General features: G+C 43.1%; 1 protein-coding gene across 2 annotated transcripts in view; it reads left to right on the forward strand.

Moving 5' to 3' along the window:
- The window catches only part of fgd1 (FYVE, RhoGEF and PH domain containing 1), a 41,561-nt gene that overhangs the window by 3,688 nt on the left and 22,999 nt on the right, over positions 1-14,874 (forward strand). Inside the window, exon 1 of one of the 2 annotated variants that reach the window (XM_004568160.3) lies at positions 10,625-10,929. The exons of the other annotated variant lie outside the window; for it this stretch is intronic. Within the exon in view, the coding sequence (XP_004568217.2) occupies positions 10,782-10,929 (148 nt within the window). The 5' untranslated portion in view covers positions 10,625-10,781. Of the gene's footprint in view, positions 1-10,624; positions 10,930-14,874 lie in introns of those variants that run through there. 2 annotated transcript variants of the gene reach the window in all.

Genomic DNA, 14,874 nt, shown 5'->3' on the forward strand with positions numbered 1-14,874 from the left:
CAGCAGAGAGACATAATCTCTCCAGCATGTCCTGGGTCTGCCCCAGCCTCCATGTGGGAGGCGTCCAGGAACTAGCTTATATTCTGTGCAGTTATACTGTCCTGCAGCTGGTGCAACATTTATAGTTCAGTATTTTTATTTTATACTTATCTGTGTTTTCCTTGTCATGCACCATGTGAAGTTTTTCGGACAGTCTCGCAACAGAATCTGTTTCTGCATACGAATCTTCATGTATCTGGTCTGATATGAGCTGATTAACAATATTCTGGGTTAGGCATTAAACCCACGTGGTTAGGTTAGAGAAATATCATGTTTTGGGTTAAAATACAACTGTTGCCACACTATGCAAAGCGATCCGTATCCAGTGAGCCGCTCTGCACTCTCTGGCGGGTCGTTCTGGTGCCCAGACCGCATGTTTGACACCCCCTCTCTCAGGCTGTGTTTGCTTTGCTGCCTCGTTATCTGGGAGCTGATTTGATTGTATTATTGATTGTTTGCTTTATGAAACTTGCCCACGAACAACCGACTAAAGCAGCATGTGGTTCATGCTCAGGTCTTTGGGATTCCAGAGGTTTGTGGCTGAAGGTCAGAGAGACATAGTTCATTACATTAGACTCAATCTAATTAAACGTGACGCTCGCTCGCTCTCTGGTGAAGCTGAGGTCAGACAGGTCACATGACACCTCCACGTTTAGTTTCAGTGGTTGAAAGCTGTCATGTGGTGCTGTTTGTAGAATAATTGAATCAGGGGAACAGAACCACAGCAGCTCGGCGTGTCAACTGTTTTCTGTATCGCTCTGAGGACACGGGGTCCAGTCCTTAATCTGGGCCTCTCCTGAGAGTTCAGGCCTGACTTTGGGGGGTTAGAGCCAGGTTCAGGCTTAGTGGGATGACTGAGAGTCCACACAAAGATGGGAAGTATCCTAAGGGTTCCCACAGGTCCAGATCCGGTCTGATGAACCCCGTTTAGGGTCCCAGAGTTGCTGCAGTAGCTGTTGCAGAGCTAATGCGGAACTCATTGCTAAAGTAATGATTCATTCTGCTGTCAGACGATCATGAGAGATTTTCCCAGCAGTGGTGAAGGGATGCAGCAGCTGCACTCTGAGGGAATACTTCATGTTTAGAGCACAACATCTGCAGAAACTTGCATGAATCAAACAAACCTGCTGTTGCAATCTGGAGTTGTGGCTGCGCTTTTATTTTCCTAAATGAATTTACGTGTGTCACTGCAAACGCGGTTGAAACAGCAGCGTTATGTCTGTGAAAGGTGGTCGCAGCGTGGTGGCGAAATCTGAACCGTGGAGGATGTTTGACGTTTTCACGTAGAAGGTCAAATCATCTCTTACTAAGTGAGAAATCTCTGTCAGATCATTGGTTACAGTGTACACAGACATTGATGTACATGTAAAGAATAATTCGTTGCGTGGACTGTGACAACTATCACCTTCCTTTGATGTCACGAAAACCATGAAAGAGTTCTCAAACACAAAGTTTTTGTTTCTGGAAATGTTTCTACAGACAAACACATCCGAGAAGTACGTCAAGCAGATACTGACTCTAAGTTTTTAACGAAATTCTTTTAACCGTCTATCTAACGAAGACCGCCAGCTGATGGTTATTTAATGTTGAAATGCATGCTGGGTATGAGGCAGCAATAAGACGGCTAGGTCCCAGCAGAACTTTCAAGAAGAGGACTGGACGCAATGATGGACCTCCTGATAGTGATACTGTGAGACAGTTAAAATACTTGGAGCTGTAATCAGTGAGGAAATCACTGGATCAGCTGAAGATGACATGGAAAGATTACACGATTTCAGCAAAGTGTCATCTCCATCTCATCTTATCCCTTCAAACTCTGGACCTGCGCATCACAACTTCCTGTATGATCATTCGCATCTCAAACGCATCACAAACCAGAAGCAGTCTGAGAGCACAACCCTCCGCCAGTGCAGCTAACGCCAGTATATACTTTTAATGGAATAGGGTTATATTTTTTTAAATGTAATCTAACCCAGCGGTCCCCAAACCAACACGGAATATGTCAGACAATATTTTCACAGACTGGCCTTAAAGATGTTGTGATCGTGGCTCAAGAGTTGGGAGTTCGCCTTGTAATTGGAAGGTTGCTGGTTCGAGCCCCGGCTTGGACAGTCTCGGTCGTTGTGTCCTTGGGCAAGACACTTCACCCGTTGCCTACTGGTGGTGGTCAGAGGGCCCGGTGACGCCAGTGTCCGGCTGCCTCGCCTCTGTCAGTGCGCCCCAGGGTGGCTGTGGCTACAATGTAGCTGCCATCACCAGTCATGATTTAATAATGATTTAATCATGATTAAAAACCCTGAAAACCATAAATTTCACACCGGAGCCTCAACTCTTGCAGCCAAACGACTAACAGACCGGTACCGGTCCGTGGCCCGGGGTTTGGGGACCGCTGGCCTAAGCAATGCAAACTGTATTATATTTGATATCAGCTTTTGGGAGTTTTTCAGATCTCTGCATTATCAATGTGATTTTTTTATTTATTTATTTTTTACTAAAAAACCCTGAAAAACTGAGGTCAAATATGATGTGATACTTTACATCTTCATGCAGTACTGTCTAATGATTGTTGGCTTTTCTCTGTATGTATTATTGTAGGGTTTACCTTACAATATAAAGCGCCTTGAGGTGACTGTTGTGATTTGGCGCTGTAGAAATAAATAAAATTGAATTGAAATGTTCACAATACAAAACAAACTTTTAACCATCATAGTTTCTAAGTTTTATGACTTTTTGTCCATTTCTGACCAATGAATCATGAAGTTGAGCTCGAAGACTTTGGTGTATGTGAGCCATATTTAATGGACTGATAACGCGACTCCGCTCTGCAGTCCACCAAAGTTGTTTTTTGTGGTGGTGTTGTAGTGTTGTATACCTGTTCACTATTATTATGTTTTAATTTGCGTGCAGCTCTCCTGCTCTTCCAGCGCTTTAGGCTTCGGCTCGTTGGGTTAGGTTTGGTTTTTGATTCCTGATTTTACTTTATCATTTTATTCATTTTGAGCTTCAGTTGTTGGATTTTAGATTTATTTATTATTCAGGAGTTATTTACTGTTCTACTGTTAGTTCTGAAGTTTTTATTAAGCTTCAGTTCTAGTTTATGCTTGTTGCTGTTTAGAGTTGCTTCTAACCTACTTTTCAGGGTTAGTTTTCTTTCATGTCCCGTGTTGGTTTTACTTCCTGTGTCTGATTACCTGATTGTCTTCTCCTGTTGTTACCCAACACTTCTTCTTGTATTCATAGTCCTTTCGTTCTTTTGCCAGAGCTTCTGTTTATGTCCAGTCCTCTGTATTCCTGAGTTTTATGTTTATTCTCTGGGTCATTTCGGGGGTTTTGGGGGCCGATTAAAACCTGTAACTTGTCTGAGAATATTCAAGGCTTTTAGTTCAGACTGAGCAGGCTGCCGTCTTTGCTCACACATCACATACGTCAGGCCTGATCTGCCAGTCACGGCAAAGAAATGAGCTTCAAAAGGAGAACAAAGTGTTTGTTCGTGTGTCTCCGAGGTTCATGTCACCACTCCTGTTCATTAGTCAAAGTGTTGAAGTTTGGCGTGAGCGAGCGAGACGGGAAACCACAGACAACGTGGCAGAGAAAGAGTGGCTGAGGGTCGCTATCCCCCCCCCCCCTCTCTTTTCTGTAAAGTTGGATTCAAATAAGCATGAAAAAGGGAGCGAAGAGAACAGAGGAGGTCAGAGTAGCTGATCTGGTGCTTTTTCTGTGAAAGGTCTGTCAAAAAACAAACTTTCCTCAAACATTTGTAAATGTGGAATTTATAATTCATAAAAAAAGAAAAGTTACTGCTTTTACCGTCTGTGATGGTTGTGTCTCAGACCACAAACGCACGTACGTTCCAGTGACGCTGCCATCTAGTGGCTCAAATAATGATGATAGGTGTAAAGTTAAAATGCTTGTCTGCAATGTTTGAGGGCCTTTTTAATACCAGGAACCAGCAAGACCTTCAAGGTACAAATGAAGTGTAAAGTCTAAAATGTTTGTCTGCATGGGTCTGAGTTTCCTTACTAGTGCACACATTTTCCTCTCAAGGTTTTTTTTTAATTATTGTTTTTAAACAGTCTCTAATTTTAGCGTGGGAAGCAGTGTGTGCCTCGTTTAGGCCTTCCTTACTTTGTGCCTTCGCCGCGGTTGTGAATGAGGCCCCTGCAGCTGATTTCCTCCATCAGCACGAGGATCAGTGGCGGCTGGAGAAGAGAAGCAGCTGATGTTACCTGCAGGCTTTAACGTGGACAGGAATAGTTCCTCCAGATATGAGGCTTTACACAGCAGACAGTGTTAGTGTCAGTATTACAGCTTGTGCGTGTTTAACATAGCTTAGTGCAAAGACTGGGAGCAGGAGGAAACTCCTAGCTTGGTTCTGTCCACTTCCTGCAGCATCACTGAACTGCTACTGACACTGAAGACTGCGGTTGATGTGCTGGAACGATTTCTTGTATAATGACGGATGGATACACTGAAGCTGGACCAGAATCAGCTGATTGGGGAAAGCTTGTTATATACACAGACAGATGAACATGTCGGTATGTGTCACATGCATGTTAGTAAGTGAAGACAGAGCAGTGATCTGTGTCCCTCTGCAGCTTCACTGCAGACAGTTTAAATGTTAAGCACGCCCCCCCCTCCTGACATGCCTCACAACAGGACGTGTGCAGGCAGATATGAGCAGATATGAATGAAGAGCTGAAGGTTAAAAATACATCAAGTTCTGTGGGTGAATGGGAATGATAAATGTGTGTGTGTGTGTGTGTGTGTGTGTGTGTGTGTGTGTGTGTGTGTGTGTGTGTGTGTGTGTGTGTCGGTACAAGTAACTTTGCGGGGACCTATGTTAAGTTGATACCTTGTGGGGGACACAGCGTCTAGGCTTCACTCTGGGACGCTGTCTGAGGCTCTACACCTGGATTCAGGGTGGAAAACAGTTTCCTGGAAATGCATCATGACACCGCAAGTCCTCACACAGTTAAAATGAACGTTTTTATGAACCAACAAGAGTTGGTTAATGAAATACCGAAAGCTGCAGGTAGAACTGAGATTGATACGACAGTTTGTACTTTCTTTTGGTTTTTTTCTGTTTGTTTGTTTTTAGTGTTGCCTAAAACTGTTTCTCCTGAAAAGAAAAAGAAAGTGATTATTTTGTCTGCTGCAAGCATGTGGGGGCTTTAAAGTACCAGGACACCCAGTTAGCATTAGAAACTCTACATGTATAAGACAAGAGTCCAAGTATATTTCCTTCACATCCTTAGTTGTCACAGTAGATTAGTGTAGATTTAGAGACTAAGACTCCTGGATCATTCTAATGTTAATAAAGCCACTTTCTTTCTTTAACACATATTGTGCAAAACCATGTACAGCATAAAACATGGACGTAACTTCCATGCTGAAAAAACCAAGCCAGTGCAGAAGTGCCTTACATCGTGATTCTGTATGAAAGCCACCAGACGAACCGGCTGTCGTTGCACAAAGACCTCTGGCTTTATAGAAGTCTAGTGGAAAACAGCTTTTAATTTTGACCTCTGTAAACACTTTCATGTTGAGTTTATGGGTTCAGTGACACATTTTGGGTCTCATTCAATAAATAAATAACTTAATTTTCTAAATATTAGTTATGCTAGGTTTCAGAATCGAGGATTATCTGTGGAATTACATGAAACTGCACAAGTTGTTAGCCAGTTTATGTGTCCAACATGGCTGTAGGGCAGGGATAGCTCAGTAGGTAGAGTGGTGGCCCCATGATCGGAAGGTCGGGGGTTCGATTCCCCTGAACAGCTACCCTGAGGTACCCCTGAGCAAGGTACCGTCCCTACACACTGCTCCCCGGGCGCCCAATGGCTGCCCACTGCTTCACTCAGTGAATGGGTTAAATGCAGAGAGGGATTTTCCCCACGGGGACCAATAAAGTACACTTTCTTTCTGTAACAGAAATGCTAATCTGAAGGCTTCTGAAAGCAATGGGTGACATCAAGGTAGCTACACCCATCTGTTGTACAGTCTGTGCACAGCAGTACTCTTAGCTTCATAAAAAGAAATCTAGAGCATCCATAACAGCTTCAAAATGTATATAATCTAAAAGTTGCTAAACTGAGGTCAAATAAAGCAGTTCTTTCATATTATATTGAGTTCATAGGTCTGCATACTCAGTGAACTAGACAAGTATTGCCCACAATTTTCAAGCAGTGACATTACATGCATTTTATTAAGTGAAATTTTAAGTGAAGCCAACTTCTAATTTTTTTAGTGTACTGTTAACATCATCAGTTATTTTTGCCTCTGCATGATTCTTCTGTTCCTCCACTTTAATGATTTTGTCAGATTTTAACTTTTCTGCTGATCACACACAGTTTGACGTGCAGAAACAAACTGTTCAGTTAAACAGGGAAAAAGGGACTTACTGTTGTTTCTATCAGTGTGGAAAACATTTTATGGTCTTTATTCAGTTTTACTTTTGTCTACTTTTAGTTCTGTGGTTGTTTTTTTTTCCCCTCTGGCTTCTCAAGTTTCTACTTCATGCTTGCGCTGCTGGAACGTCCTCTGCTCTTTATTCTTTCATCTGCTCGTATTCTGGCTTTGGTATTTCTGCTGTTTCTATTGATTTTTGTCATTTTTTCATTTTTACTTTGAGCTTTTTTGTTGACACTGTTTCTATTTGTACTGTTACTTGTGCTGTTATTTTTGCTGATGTTTCTAATCTTTCCACATTTACTTCTACTGTTGTTATTGATTGTTACTTTTTTCTGCTGTTGTTTGCATTGTTTCTACTTATTTCCTGCTGTTTATCTTTCTTGCGCTGTTGTTTCTAATGTTTCTACTTATGTCTGATTGTGCTGTTTCTACTATTTCTACTTATATTTTATACTGTTTCTACTTATTGTTTTGTTTTTTTTGTAAATATATGTTTTATTAGAAGCAGGTATCGCAGTTGTTACAAATTAGTAGAACTTATGCCTCCTTTTTCTCTAAACAAAACAAGACAGACAAATAAACAAAGAAAAAAACCTCTATGGGCCCCAATCCCCCGACTGCCAAAAATTTATATTTACCCAAGATACGCAAATAAAGAGTGCCAAGTTAGTTCAAAAACTTTCACATTGTCATTCATGGTATATCTTATTTTTTCAAGGTGAAGAGTATTTGTGAGTTCTGCAAGCCACATCTTTAACACAGGAACCTCTTTGCCTTTCCAAAGCTGCAGGATCAATTTCTTTGCGATAATCAATGCATATGATATAAACCTTTTTTGAGAATGTTGTAAACTTTGTATTTCTTTGGAGATCCCAAAGAAAATTACTGTTGGATTTGGCTCAGTCTTGTTTTTAAGAATCTTAGACAGGTAGGTAGAAATGTCACACCAAAAACCCTGAAGCCTTGGACAGAGTGCAAAAACTATGTAACAGATTTCCATAATGTATCATACATTTTTCACAGAGAGGAGAGCAGTCTGGGTACATTTTGTGAAGTCTTTCCCTTGAATAATGTAACCTATGTACAATTTTATACTGAATTAAACAGTGACGGGAATTAATAAAAGGCGTATTTATATTGCGTAACACCTCCTGCCAAAAATCTGTTTCTACTTATTGTGTTGTAATTTCTGCTTTTTATTTGTACCGTTTCTGTTTATTGTAATCTAGTATTTCTAAATGTATCAGCCTCGTGTTAAATCTAGTAATTTTGCTGTCATTTCATTTGATTTAGTATTTCTACTTTTATTTATGTTATCTGTCACTATTTGCTGTTATTTCTGTTTTTTTCTGCTATTTCTACTTTTTCTGTTGGTGATATTATTCCCGCTTTCTAGTATCTCTACTCTTAATTAAACAATTTCTATTGACTGCACTGCCATTTCAAGTGTTTCTACTTTTAGAAACTGTAGTGGTTCATGCTAGTTCACATCCGCCATCGACCAGTGTTACATATACCCCCCCTCACTTCCTGTCTGGCTCTTTACTTTCAGCTGTTTTAAAAAAGCACCCCCCCCCCCCCAAAGAAAATAGAAATAAATAAGTGTGTCAGCTGTTCCATTGCTTGAGCTTTAAAGCAGCTGAATGCTCTCTGTCCATTCATCTGTCCTTGGGGGCATGGATGAGGGAACTGGAGTCTCTGTAGGTCACCGGGTCATCCACTGCTGCTGTGGGGGAGGGGAGGTGTGTTAGTGTGTGAGGTCAGAGGTCAGTCTGTAGCTTTATCTCCTCACTTGCCAGAAAATAACAGGGTGTGTTTGATTTTTTTTTCTCCTCTCTGATGTGTGTTTGGGTGAATTTAATAATAATAGTAATGTAGGGGCGACCGTGGCTCAGGGGGTTGGGAAGCGTATCTGTAACCGGAAGGTCGCCGGTTCGATCCCCGGGCTCTCTGCCCTGGTCGTTGTGTCCTTGGGCAAGACACTTCACCTACCGCCTACTGGTGTGGGCCAGAGGGGCCGATGGCGCGATATGGCAGCCTCGCTTCTGTCAGTCTGCCCCAGGGCAGCTGTGGCTACAACCATAGCTGCCTCCACCAGTGTGTGAATGCGAGAGTGAATGAATAGTGGACCCAAGCGCTTTGGGTCCCTTGAAAAGCGCTATATAAATCCAATCCATTATTATTATGTGTGTTTGGGTGCATTTGTCTTTCAGTCTCCACAGACGGGTGGAGATTAACTGTCTCAAGGCACATTAACCTGAGGGTGTGTTTGATTTGTTACTCTAGAGCTGTGACTCTCCTCCTCTGTCCTCCTCAGTAAGTAGGGTGTGTTTGTTTTATGTAACACCGATGTGGGTGTGCTGTTTTAAGCTTAGTCCCAGAAGACCCGGGGGGTACATCCTTTTCGATCAGCCTGTTTGTCTGTCTGTGTGTCAGCAGCTTAATAACAGGGGTGTGTTTGTTTTTGTTTATCATCCAGTGACCTCGCTGTGGGGTTGAGTTAGATCAACTCTTTGTTGGTCAGGATTACTTGTTTTATTAAGCGAAAACAGATAGAGGAACAGGATGGAGGAATTTACTTCAAAAACATGCTAATTTCAGCTTGTTTTCTCCTCTCTGCAGCCCTTGTGGGTGCATACACTGAGTTGAGCTCTCAGTGATTCATTTCCTGTCCTCCCCCTCCTTCTTAAAGACAAACCTGGATTAAAAAAAAACAAAAAACAGAAGCAACCTACACTTTTTAGTTAAACTAGTTATGTTCAAAGTTTATGAGATGACAGCAGACTTAAATTTGCTGTCGTTTGGGGGGCGATGCATTTCCCAGGTGTTCTACCCAATTAGATTACAGATCATTTGTTTATGTATCCAATCAGCTGATCTGTACTTGAGCTTGCAAAGCTACATATCTTACATCGTACCTCGGCATAAAGGGATGCACATACATAAAGAGACTTGCAGTCACATAGAAACCACTGTTTCCATTGGTTACTACGTGAAGGGGTGTGTCTTAACACAAACCACAATTATTTTTTTTTGCCACCTAAACCTAAAAAAGTTTTTTTTTTTCTGCAAGTAAAAGTAAAAAGCAAATACATGATGACACCAAAGTGCAACACACACAAGACATTGATGGTTTTGTTTTTTTAAAGCTACTGCTTCCAATCCATCCAGCATCTTAATGTGCACTTTGTAGGTCTGCGAATCAGGACTTTTACTCTTCAGTGAATAATATTGACACAACAGTGTTGGTGCTACATCAGAGCACCACCACCAAAGGACACCTGGGCACATAAGGGTTAGGTGCAGGTATCTGTATTATGGACCAGGATGAGAATGCATTGGCAAATGAGGAGAGTCCACTACAACACAACATCTCTGGAAGCTCTTGAAAAATGTTAAGCTAGCTGCTGTTGATCTAAATCATCAAAACTTTAGCATCTTGTTGTAATGTAAAGATAAAGTTTAGAGGTGCTCTGAAAGTCTCTGGTGTCTCTCCAGACAGTGAAACTACGTGTGGTGGAAATGCTTGTTATTAATAAAAAATGTAAACACAAATTGATTTATGCAGTGAAAATGCCTCCATAAAACAAAATGTAGCATTTAAGGGTGAAATTACGTGACTTCCTCAGAATTCTTAAACACTGATGACATACTGGTCCATTAAATTAAAGTTAAGATGATGAATGTTTTTGGGGTTTTTTTTTTTTTTTTGGCCTGTCCCGTTTGGCTCTTTTGCATCAGAATTGTTGTCTAAAGGCAAAGAAAGATGCCCAACGGATTTACTTTACCAAATTGACCATCCCAGCCTTGCCGTAATGGTCCATTTGATTCACCTTTTATTGTTTATTTTATTTTCACTTACTGAATACGGGACAGACTTGACTGGGGGAAAGAAGGGGAGAAAGAAAGAGGGAAAGAGAAACAGCTTCACATTAATCTGAGTCAGTTTGTCTGTAGCCTCCGCTCCATAAACCCACGTGATCAGGCCTCGCCTGTCAATCAGTCTGATGTATTTACACATTTACCACCACCATCACACCCCCATCTCCCCCTCTCTGTATCTTCTTAATTTGTTGTCATGGAAACCAAAATGGAGGACTGAGAGCCCCCCCTCCCCCTTATCTCACTAGCTCTCTCTCGCTCTCTCCCCTCCTCCACTCGCTGTGCCGCCGCCCGCCGCTCACACACCGGGCAGCCCCCTGAATCAAACCGAGCGGATCTAACCTACTTATCCATCCCGAAGCAGCAGCCTGCAGGTCTGCGGTCGGTCCGGACCGTCGGTCTGTCGGTGTGTCTGTGAGTCCGAGCCGGTCCGGTGGGTTCCCGTGTGTATGTGCGTGCGTGTGCGTGGCTCTGACCCGGTTTCTTCGGCTGCTGTGGACCGGGAGAGCCGCTCTCTCCCCGCACCAACATTTTCTTTAATGACCGGATTTGTGTTTTGCTGCGCGATGTACATGGACAGAAGCAGCCTGACCAGGGGTGAGTCTCCGGCAGCATCACATACATCTGCACCGCGTGCACACACACTCCATATACCTGCTGACAGGCGTTGCACGGGCTCGCGCGCACACGCACGGCTGCAGCCTCGCCGTGCTCGGCGCGTCCCGTTTGCCTTTATTTTATTCGGATAAATATTTTTTTTACATCACTAGAATAATCCTGATGATGGGGGAGGTGGGGGTGGGGGAGGGTGTTTGGGGGTGACATACGCGCGCTCACTCCGGCTGTCGTGCACGCGCACACACTGACCGACATCTCGCTGCAGTGAATGTAGGCTAGTATGGCTGCATGATACTGCGTCTGCCAGATGTGAGGCTGCTGCTGCTCTCAGCTCAGCTGAAACAGGCTTCATTCATGTGTCGATATCCGACACATGTCATCTGATCGATTCTCTGCTTTATTCCATCATCACTCACACTGAATCAGAAACATCAGACAGACAGGAACCAATGAGGCTCCATCACAGCCAGTCCATCACAGCCAGACTCGCTGTGTGTGTGTGTGTGTGTGTGTGTGTGTGTGTGTGTGTGTGTGTGTGTGTGTGTGTGTGTGATTTATTGATGGGCTCCTGATCCATCGATGTTAAATGTGGCTGTTCATCCCAGGCTGATGTGGCTGCACAGCAGGATGGAGATGGTGTGATCTGAGTTTCTGTCTGAGCTGGTTTGTTTCTGCAGACAGACGCGGACACACCCCCTCCACACACACACACACACACACACTGAGCCTCATAGTGGTAAAATGATGAAGGTGAATTCAGCAGAATGGGCAGGTCGAGCATTAAATGTTCCTAAAGCTCTGTGCGACACGTCCCCAATATTATTGTTATCCATTTAGTCTTTAAATGATACCTCTATGAGTTCCTTACATTTCATATCATTTAGAAAGCTTGTGTTAAGTCTCAAGAATGCATTTTTTCTCTTTATTACCCCAAAATGAAGTTAAATAAACAGCTGAGTGGTTCAATAGGTCTCCAGCCTGAATACAGCAGTCTTTGATCGTCTGTCTATGAGTTAATAATGAATCCATCATTCCCAGTTCACTTCACATTTTTAGAGTTGTCCAGGCATTTGGAGAGAGTCTCTTAAGAGTTGTATTTAATATGAATATTCCAATTTCCAACACATATTAGAACTCCCAGGGCCTCTGATGCGATCAAATTAAACACCTATGGAATGACAGAACTGCCCTGGACTGAATCCGAGTGTGATTTCCTGGTGATCAAGGCATCCAGCATCCCTATGAATCGCTGACTTAAATGACTAGAAACTTTAGTCTGTTTGAAATTATGCCACACCCCAAATTACATGGAGCTTCAGTCATCTATGTGCTTGATTTTGCATTTGAATTGTTTGTTTGTTTTAAAAAACCTTGCCAGCAATAAGCGAAACCTGTTAAAGAGCCTCACCAGTCTCCATAATAACCATAAGACTCGTAGGGATGACTTGAAACCCACACTGACCTCCAGAGCCCCCATCTTTGCTCAGGTGTGGGTTCCCTACTAATCAGAAGGTTGGTGGTACGATCCCAGGCTCCTGTTTGGTTGTGTGCCGATGGTCTGTAGGTGCGCTGCAGAGCTTTGCGGCCGCCCTCTATATGATGTATTTGCATTTTGTCTGAAGGGGGCAGTGCCAAAAATACGTGGGCTGCTCGAGGTTATCTTTGTGCTGCTGTTGCTCCTCTAGCTCGCCCTGCTGCTGAGACAGGAGTCTGACATAGACGAAGAACTTCTGCGTTAAAACTGAAAACCGTCTTTCTTTTGTAGCCATTTTGTGATGGGTTTCTTCCTCGTTGTAGTCACCTGCTGTTGTTCCCTTTCTTGTTCCAACTTTTCATACAATCATCGCTCCACCTACACGTTGCTCACTGACGTCAGGCTCCACACTGTTGGCTTTTTGAAGGACTTCACCCAAGTTTGTCTCTCTTGTCTCTTTGTTTGTTGAATTCCCACCAGCGCTCTCTCGCTGAGTAGCCAGCGAGCACAAAAGTATGAGCAGGAATCAGCTTTCAGACCATTCTCATTCCCAGGACATCAAATACTGCAGTTTTGTCACTGTTGGCATCTCAGAGAAACCAAAAGGTTTCCTGTGGGGTTGATGTGCGATGCACCAGGTTACACCGATGATGGCATTGGGCTCTCAGTCCTAACCAATAATTATAAAGAAACTGTTGGCTTCTCATTAGGTATTATTTTCTATAACCAAGTAGTTTTCAGTTCTCTAACCAAAAACCTCCTTGTGATTGTTTTGGCTCTAACAGATTCCCTGCAGTTTGTGTTGAAGTTGCCAACTTGTCACAGAGCGGTAGTGAAACTTTGAATTAAAGATGGCCTCCATTTCCGGTTTGTTTCGTACCTTTTGCTGTTTCACCTCTGCTTGGTAGACAACTACCGACAACCACGACAGTTTGCTAGTGAGCAAAGCAGCGAGGTTTTCGGCGAATCGTCCTCATTGTGCCCGGTTTTGAGTAATTGCCACCGACCTCCAGCAGCCACTTGTCAGACAGTTGGGTAAAACAGTTTTTTCCCTAGTGGCTGGCATTGCCAGCGGCTTTCCAACCACGCTCTTGGCCTGTGTTGCAACTAGGTGCCAACCTTCGGCGTACCATATTGTCACATCTAGCTTTAAAGAGTCCATATCCCTGAAAAAAACGTCAGTTTTGGATGCTTTGCCCTGTTTTAGGGTTCTGGTCTGAAACATCACTCCAGACATGGATTATAAAACATCTCTGCTGTTAAAGGTTTTATTAAGGTGTCAAGCTTGGCTTGGAATATGGAGGATTTGGGTAGATGACAACAAACTGCTGCTCTTCCTAAATATGTTACTAAACAAAGGTGTACTTGGTTTTAGACAGGGAGGGTATATATTTAGATATGATTTTTATGATCACGGCGAGGTGGATGTTCCTTTGGATTTTTACAGGGCTATATTTGTAAATGTTCAAAGTCAAATGAAGGAGCTTGAAGAGTAAAAATATACATCAGTTCAATCCAACCAATGAAAACAACGACGCGAGTAACTCAAAAGAACGCCGCAGCAGAACATGAAACTCGGCAGACGGATGCGTGAGCTTCATTTAAAATGGGAACTGAGGATTTTGTGTCTCACTGTTCACATGTCAAAAAGTATCAACAGTGCTGAAAAAAAGATGACCTACAAACCCGTTAATCAGCTTACAGACCCACCTGTCTCTGACCAGCTGTGAGTGATGATAGACTGACCTGTAAAGCTTTTCTCCAGCAGCTGACCTACCTGCACACACAACTCACAGACCAAACCCTTACAAGGATTAAGCAACTGGGGGTGGCGTGGTGGCGAGCACTGTTGCCTCAAAGCAAGAAGGTCCGGGTTTTGAATTTGCATGTTCTCCTCGTTACTGCATGGATTGTCTCCAGGTACTCTGGGTTCCTCCCACTGTCCAAAGACATGCAAGAAGGTAGACACCTTTTCCTATCTTGAGTCTTGCCTCATGACAGCAGGGATACGCTCGATCCAAACTTGGATTAGATAAGAGAAAGAAAAGAGATGGATTACAATATACTGGCTATCAGCTTCTGGCTGAGTCTGTCAATGCTTGTTTTTATTGATTGGGTGGCTGGGAGGGAGGGAGGGAAGGCATGTTTACTAATCTGGAGGTTCAACTCCTTGAGAATTTAACTCTGATTACCAAATGTAGTGCAGTCTGAGGATGTTCACGGGTAGCGACCCATAGCCAAAAGGTTCACAAATAATTTCAGTAATAAAGTCAATTATATTTGTATCTGCATGAGCTCTGCACTGTGACTATGCCAAGGCTGCGCTGGTCCATTGTGGTGAAGAGGGGCTTGTGTAAGGATGAAGGCGAGCTACACTCACCGATGGCCTTGAAAGAAAAATATCTGTGATAAAAGCGGCAGAAACGAGCCTGAAGAAACCCGGGAAGACT

The sequence above is a fragment of the Maylandia zebra genome, linkage group LG20 (assembly GCF_041146795.1).
Source record: "Maylandia zebra isolate NMK-2024a linkage group LG20, Mzebra_GT3a, whole genome shotgun sequence".
Classification (NCBI taxonomy): domain Eukaryota; kingdom Metazoa; phylum Chordata; class Actinopteri; order Cichliformes; family Cichlidae; genus Maylandia; species Maylandia zebra.